The sequence below is a fragment of the Gastrolobium bilobum genome, unplaced genomic scaffold, assembly GCF_033153095.1.
Source record: "Gastrolobium bilobum isolate Gb01-03AN ecotype WA unplaced genomic scaffold, APGP_CSIRO_Gbil_v1 utg42409, whole genome shotgun sequence".
NCBI classification, from domain to species: Eukaryota; Viridiplantae; Streptophyta; class Magnoliopsida; order Fabales; family Fabaceae; genus Gastrolobium; species Gastrolobium bilobum.
Window position 1 is genome coordinate 7240 of NW_026899396.1, and position 8640 is coordinate 15879.

An 8640-nucleotide genomic window follows, 5' to 3' on the forward strand; every position below is an offset into this window, starting at 1 on the left:
AGAAAAACAGAACAAAGTGGTGTGAAATGAAGAAGCATACCTTGTTTGCATGCTCTTTTTAGGTTCAGCTACCTATAGTGTTTATGTGCATGGGAGTGGGACCTCGTTTTGATTAATCAAGGGGCTAGTCAAAAGTCTTGTCATCAAAGGGTATCAATTAGTGGTGGTCCATGATTTTCCATGGAGGGAGATACATGGGAATGTGACCCACACATATACATAATGAACCATTCAAGAAATTCTATGGTTTAAGGTTCCTTTTCCTTGGTGCTTGAATTTAGATGCTAGTGTAGTGTTGAACACGGCAGCACAAAGAGGGATATATGGGTCCAAAAGTAGGCACCGTCTATTATTGACGTGAAATTGATTGGATTGGACAAAGGCAATTCGTTTTCCTCCATGCATTCACAACCTTGACTACTATCTTTTTCTTTTCTTTTTTCTTTTTAAATTATGGCATGTGTGTGTTTCCATATCTTTTAAGTGTGAGAGTAATTTCTTTTTTTTAATGTAAATATTTTCTTCAGTCAAAAGAGCTGACATTAATATTTGAATTCATATATTATAAAATTTACTCATATGGAATTTAGTCTCCTACTAAAACACATGTGGTGAATTAGTGTTTGTAACTTATTTCTAGACAAAAAAAATATTATTATTATTATTATTTTAGAAGATAAAAAGTATATTTTAAATTAAACTAAGAGAATGTTATATTTATAAATTCTTCAAATTATATTATATCTGACTAATAATACACTATTGTAATATAATATCGGTCAAACATAATATAATTTATAAGTTTGTAAAAAAAAAATTGTGAATATGAACACACAGTTATAATAACTTTTCTGTTTGTGGCTCTTACAGAGATAAAGGCATGCATGACCACAAGCAGACGCGTATTAAAAGCTGCATGTGATATGTCCTAGGTTTTTCCCTCGTGGGTTTTTAGATTTGGCACGTGGTATATATTATACCAAGAAATGATATATGAAAATATATAATGCTACATACATCTTTTTGGTAATTAAGGGTTTATTCTTAACATCAACTTAATTAAGTATTTAAAGCATCGGTTAAAGATATAATTGAAATTTGAAAACGAACTAATTGATTGATTATGCTTGACTAAATCACTCATTACAATCAGAATTTAAAGTACAGTTATTGCTATCTCAATTCTTTTTCAATAAGCACATCAATTATTTACAGGAAGACTAACAACAGTTGGGTGTTATGTGAAATTTAAATTTTGAATAATATAATAATTGAGAGAATTTTTTTCATCTCAATAATGCTTGAGATGATAGTTTCACAATAATACAAATCAAAATATCTTGGTTAAAAAATTTATTAACATGGACAAGTTGAGATTTTGTCATTTCAACTCTAATTTTTTAATCAATAAATCGTGATTTCCTTTATTTACTTTTTTGGAATTTTTCTGTGTGATCTTTTTGATTCAATTCGCTTGCAGAGACATGGGCGCCAATGCGATGAAAATATTTAAAGAAATAAAACAAGTCCTATAATATAAAATTAGAAGAACGTACTTATTTATTCATTTTTATCTTCTACTTCATCTATACAGTGATTTGAAGAATCTCTGTATTTTTTTCAGTTTACTTATTACACATAATTAATGAACAAATCAAACCCATGTCATCAAGATTTAATTTTAAGAGGTCAATTTGCTTTATTGTCAAAATTGGAGATATAATTAATATACTTAATTTGAATATCTATAGACTTTTAAACGATATTTACTTAATTTTCTTCTTTTGTGTATTTTTTTTTTCTTCTTACTTAAATTCAACTAGCAAACAATATATAAATGTTTGCGAAAAGGAACAGTCGTTTGAAAGCAATTAATAATCAACTTTTTTTAGAAAGGTTGAAATCTAGTGTTTCTCAAAGCAACATTTCCTTTATTTGGATATTAAAATCTACATTAAATGGAATGTTAAATGGACCCCAAAAAACAAAGAGAATCTTTTTTTTTTTTTTTTTTTTTTGAAAAAAAGAGATAAGACATTTAGAATATGTGAAAAGTATAGTTTTAACAATAATATCAATTTTCTGAAAACAGTCATTGACCTTAGAATTTAGAAAACATTCTATGATTGCTGCTGCATTCGTATTAGACTCAAAACCAGTCTTATTTATATCTGTGGTCTTCCTTTAAGGTTCTTTAGCATCTCCAGCTAGCATATCTCATATATGAACAAAAATGAAGAATTCTACGAAAAATGGTGTAAGGCAGTACCACAAATCGGAACATCCACGCCTGCGTTGGACACCTGAACTCCATGAATACTTTGTTGAAGCTGTGGAAAATCTAGGTGGAAAACACAGTAAGTTTTCCTTCATGTACATGTTCTAGGGTTACCAATTATCTCTTCAGGTCCATGTCTATTCCTAGAAAATTGTTTTTTCCCTTCATGCTTGTTAATTAACCTAGTTTCTTGCATGTGTGTGAGTTTCATTTAGAGTTTTTTTTTTTTTTCTCCCCCTGTAATTCCTCTTGTATACTCTTTCTTACTCAGGCCAAGAGACGTTTTTTTTTTTTTTTTTTTTTTTTTTTTGTGACAAGAAAAACAGAAAAAAAAATCTATGACATATATGGGAAGCAACTTAATATAACATATTGCAGAAGATTTATGCTAAAGAAAAGCAACACATACAGGTTATAAAGTTATATTCTTCACTGTGTTATTCTGTTGTTGCAGTTTAATCAGTGATTTTGAGCTTTTCGATTGGATTGGTCGATTAATCCAATAACTGATAGTAAATTTTTTTTAAAAAAAATTATGTTGTTTCATTCTCTTTCCCCTCTTTTGTGAGTGTTATATAAAACAAGAGGGGAAGGAATTGTTTGCTATGCTTCAACAACTACTTCTGACAATTTAGCAAACTGGTTTTGCAGAGGCAACTCCAAAGCGCATTTTGCAGATGATGGAAGTGAAAGGACTGAGGATCTCTCACATTAAAAGCCATCTTCAGGTATTATATAGTTCACCCATGTGGTCCAGTCATAATTTTTCTTGTTCATATACTTTCTTTTAAAAGTAAAATCCAAGATTTACAAATAGTAAATTTTTTCCTAATTTGAGATATTGGCCCTGTACCTAGATTAGTTCTCCTCCCTTAAAATGAAAAAGTTCTTAGCTCTTATCTCTCTATAAATCCATCAAAGCATGAGACAAAAAAAAAATAAAAAAAAATAGGGTCTAGCTAGGGTATTTTTTCAGCACCTACAATTATTGCTGAAACGAACAAAACAAAAAGAAAATACTGTAGTTGTGGAAAGCAAAATTTGTCTCTCCACAATAGCCTGATATATTTCGATGATGATTATATTCCTTTACTTTTCAGTTCATGACAAAAGTTCATTAAGAGCTATCTGATCCTATTATTAACCTCACTTCTTTATGCTGTTACTTTATTTGGTAGCAAATTAACAAACACATAACATTCTGGCCTTTTCATTATGTGAAGAATTTTAGAAATAATCAATATTATCACATTTATATTTATATTACATTGCAGGTTATACGTCTTCCTCATCAAAAGAATAAACAAAAGATCATTACTTTAGTTTGCAGTTTTTTAAAAATGTCTTTCTTGCATGCGCAACATAAATAAATAATAATATAATCCATGTACTATAAAGGTTAGGTACATGTGCATATGCTTCACGAAAGGGTAAATTAGAAAGAAATGAAATTCCTTTCATCCCCATTTCTAACTCTACCTTAGCAGAATCTATGAAAGCAAATTTGTTTCATTGTGTAGCTAACTTTTTCAGATGCCAAAAGTGCACATCCATGTAAGCTTTATAGAAAGGGAATTACTTTCTTTTTTTTTTTTCTTTTTCTTCAGGCTTGAAAATCGTTTCTAGCTACACCACTCTTCAGTTTTCTAGGTTGCAAGATTACATACATGTTACACACTCTTTGTTAATACTACAACTTTATAGTAATAATATGTGATAAAGTAAACAGCCTTGGTATTAGTAATAACAATTCCAATCTCTATATCTTAATTAATAAATCCATACACTCGAGACAAAATTTTGTATATAATAAGGTCCAAATTATCAAGAACAACCTTCTAAAGGAACATGGTTAAATAACACGGCACATAAAGAATGATATTTGCTTTGAACTAATAAATTTTAATTCAAAATCCCTTTGTATATCCATCTCACATTCAGAAACCAACTATGATCATTCATTAACTCTTAATCTATTTAGTTTGGTTCAGTCTCATTGTAAACTCTTTTATATTATTGGGTTATATTTATTTCATTCAACATGAGATAGCTTATTTTCCTACAAACACATAACAAATGTAGATCCCATCTCTATTTTTTTTCTCTCCAATCATTTGTGGGTCTCTCTTATAATTTTGTTTCACTAACATAAGATAACTCATTTTCAACAATATAAGAAAAAGATTTCCCTATATTATTATCTATATGAGTTGTAATTTTATGATATGAATTTGAGTAGAGGTCATGAGAGAAGAAAAAGGGGAGGATAATAAGGTGATATTGCAACACATAATTGGATTTCAATATAGAAGACTTTTACACATCAACATTAAACTAAAAACGGATGTACCAATGTATCAATTTGCACAATGTGATTGTCATAATTGGCTTGCAAAAGACCGATAAAAATCAAGAGGCCACAAAATTCAAAGATCAGCCATTATAATTGGCTGGCAAGTTATATATGTGTAATTGTGAACATTACTCTTCTTTTTAAATTAAATCAATAAACTAATTTACTTAGAAGTATTTTGTATATAATCTTAGAGAAATTTTGGTCTGTTAGATGTACAGAAATATAAAGGACCATACAATTCTCGCTCCAATGTATCATTTGCTGGAAGGAAATGCACATGGTAACGATCTTCCAAGCTGCTCCGTTTGTTCACCCCAAAGGTAATGACTTATCTCTAAACAATTAGAAATGAATTATAAATAGACCCTCAATTATAAAATGTAAGAGTTAATTTTTTTTAACATGATCGTGCTATTTAATTGTTTTAAAACAGCTTAATTATCTAGTGTCCAGCCAATACAAATTAATGATATGCTTTTTGAATATCAATTTTATGGTCTCAACTAATAATGGATAGATCGTTAAATTCATATGCAGATTCTTATGCTTTTTTAAGAAATTTGAAATAAGTTCTTATAGTTCGATTAGGACTTATATATATTTGAGTTTCTATAATTTCAAAAACTTTTTTAATTAGGTATTATGACACTCTAATAATTAACAAGTTGGATTCAGGGACTCCATTCATTTTTTATTTGAAACTGTAAAGGTCCAATTATAATTTTAAACCATATAAAATTATTTGAAAATCTAAAAAAAAAAAAAAAACAAGTCTAAGGACTGAGGTTAACCTAACTTTATTGATTGAATACCATTTCAGTTTTATTACTTTTTTTTTTGGATACATTCTTACTTTATTAATTAATTTGTTTTTTATTATATGGTGATCATTTAACTTTTTTCACATCCTTTTTCATACTTTTCAGATCACGTGGAACTAAATTAAGAGCATCAAAATATGAATCGAGGATTGTCAATATAGAAGAGAATAAAGGACTTTCACAAACCAGTGAAGATCATGATATAAATCAGGTACTATACTATTTGAGATACTACAGTACATCTCTTTCTATTGGGGAAAATAATTTGTCTTTTTAAATAATGTAACTTATATCTTTTTAGTAATTTATAACTATATACTAAGGGTAATATGTAGTTATAACATTAAAGTTATACTTTTTTCTCTCATTAGACATTGTCTATTGACGTGAAAAGTGAAAAAAATATAACTTTAATACATAACTAAGTACTACCCTTAATACATAGTTATAAATTATTAAAAGAGCATAAATTACGTTTACAAAAAAAAGCCATAAATTACATTCGGACAATTTTTTAACCCTATAAGTAATTACTTTTAGCAACTGTTCAAACTTCTCAAGTTTTAAAGCATCAAATCTTTATTTAGAAAACCCACATTGTACATTGTGCATGTTTAGATAAAATAAACACCAACAACACACTCTTTAATATTTTTTTTTATATTATTATTAAGTGAAATCTTGTCTATAATAATTATATAAGTAGGTAAAGTCATGCAGCTTTCGTACTATTCGAAAAAACTTAGTAACGAACTTGTTTTAGAATTTTTGTTGGTAATTTTATCATCGCAACTATTTTTCGTCGCAGATTCCCTCGCAAACGAGGTTTGCGACGGAATTTGTTAGGAAAATCAAATTAGCCATGAATTTTGCGAGGAAAATTATATTGAAATTCCGTCGCTACACAAGTTTTTTTTTCTTGTAGTTGAATGAAAATATTATGCTTTTATTATGTATTTGTTGTATTTTGTAGTCTACTAGCTTTACGTATTAATAAAAAGTTTTACTTACATTTCTTATATAAACATGTACATGAAAGTTCTGGACATATATAACACAAAACATGCATATAAGCACCGTACGTACAATACTAAAATGAAACATATATTGTAAAATGTCTTGTGTTGTATGTATAAACACTTGTATTTATTTATAGTTTAGTTTGTTGCTATACCTTAAATTAAAAAAGTAAGTTTGTGCGTACAAGTTTAGTGAAGCTATTATATATGCGGTCTAAAATTAATTAATGAAAAGAAAATATTTAATTAACAAGTAACTAATTAATGCCCCCTTAATTTGTACTATGTAATTAATGGATAAATTTCTTACTAGAAAATCTATATAAAGCGATTTTGTTTTTTAATTAAGCACTCTGATTTGTGTAAACCGCACAGTTCCATTTTTATGCTAAAGAAATAATACTTTTTCTGCTATCTTGCAGGAGCCCGAGTCAAGTGCATGCTTACTTAGTGATATGTCAAATGAAGAAGAAAATAGTAGGACGAAGAAATTTCTAGATCTTTCATTCTCTTTTAGCACTCCGCTAATGCCAATGATGCATAATCATTTGTCTTCCCCAAACACAACAGACAATCATGTCGTTGATTCTAGTTCTATACACTCTCACGGGAGCAATAGCATAAACTTAGACCTAACAATTTGAATATGTATAATTCTGTAAACTTACACGCAGTACTTAACATACTTTCAGGTTTTTAGGCAAAGATTTATATTAGTTAATGAAATTTTATATTATTTTAAAGAAAAGGTCCAAGTATACTTCTATTTTAAGCTTATTAGGCTCGAGTCACAGATGAGGTCCAAGCTAGCGGAGCCGGTGTAACATCTCGTGTGCATCCAGTATATTAATATCAATTATGGCATTAAGCACAACAAAATCAATTAATAAATCAATAGTAAAGTGTCTTACTTTCATAAATCATTCACTTATTAAATATGAGTAAACTTTTTCTTTTCCTTAACATAATATTAAACTCAACTAATGGTATAATAGAGTCCACAAGTCCTTCCATTGAAGGACAATCAAAAGAAACAAACTCTATTGCCATACAAGGCTGGTTTTGATTCTATCTGGGTAGTTGTTGACAGATTGACAAAGTCTGCACATTTCATACCAGTTAAAACGAGTTTCTCTACAGAGCAGCTGACTCGGTTATATGTAAGGGAGATTGTGAAACTACATGGAGTTCCTGAAAGTATCATTAGTGATCGGGACCCTAAATTTACTTCTCGACTTTGGGATGCAGTGCAACAGGCATTCGGTACACAGCTGAGGCTGAGTACAGCTTATCATCCCCAGACTGATGGTCAGACTGAGAGGACTATTCAGACCCTGGAGGACATGTTGAGGGCTTGTGCCTTAGAGCAGGGAAATGCATGGGATAAGTATCTTCCTTTGGTGGAATTTTCCTACAATAATAGTTATCATGCCAGTTTGGGCATGGCTCCCTATGAAGCTTTGTATGGCCGTAGGTGCAGGGCGCCTACGTGTTGGTCAGAAATTGGTGAGAGGCAATTATTTGGGCCTGATATGGTCCAAGAGACTACCGATCAAATTATGATGATTAAGGATCGATTGAAGAAAGCACAGAGCCACCAAAAGAGTTATTATGATGCAAAACACCGACCCCTTGAATTTTCTGAAGGGGATCATGTATTTATCCGTTTGTCTCCGACTACGGGTGTTGGGCGTGCTCTAGGAGTAAGGAAGTTGAGTCCTAGGTTCATTGGGCCTTACCAGATTATAAAGAGGGTCGGACCTGTGGTATACCAGCTTGCCTTACCTCCACATTTGTCAAATCTGCATAGTATTTTTCACATCAGTCAGCTTCGCAAATATGTACCTGATGCATCCCACATTGTACAGCAGGACAATATCGAAGTAAGAAAGGACTTGAAATTTGTTGTGGGACCGTTGAAGGTCCTAGCACGGGATGAAAAAGTATTGAGAAACAGGACTATTCCCATGATCAAGGTGCAATGGGAAGGATTGACTCCTGAGGACGCCACTTGGGAGCGGGAGAATGAAATTCTCCAGCAGTATCCTGAGTTTGATGTCAGGTATATTTATATTTGATATTTGATTTTGTGGGCAAAATCCTTAAAAGGTGGGGTGAATATAATGACCCTAACTGGTAAATCTTAGTTAGAGATTTAATTTAAGG

The 8640-nt window shown here is 30.5% G+C and overlaps 1 protein-coding gene across 1 annotated transcript; it reads left to right on the forward strand.

Moving 5' to 3' along the window:
- Nucleotides 1-2233: 2233 nt before the first annotated feature.
- On the forward strand, nucleotides 2234-7118 carry LOC133290241 (probable transcription factor KAN4). Its single transcript, XM_061488309.1, has 5 exons — nucleotides 2234-2357; nucleotides 2930-3006; nucleotides 4845-4954; nucleotides 5561-5666; nucleotides 6897-7118. The coding sequence occupies exons 1-5, from the start codon at nucleotides 2234-2236 to the stop codon at nucleotides 7116-7118; spliced, it is 639 nt and encodes a 212-aa protein (XP_061344293.1).
- Nucleotides 7119-8640: the final 1522 nt, after the last annotated feature.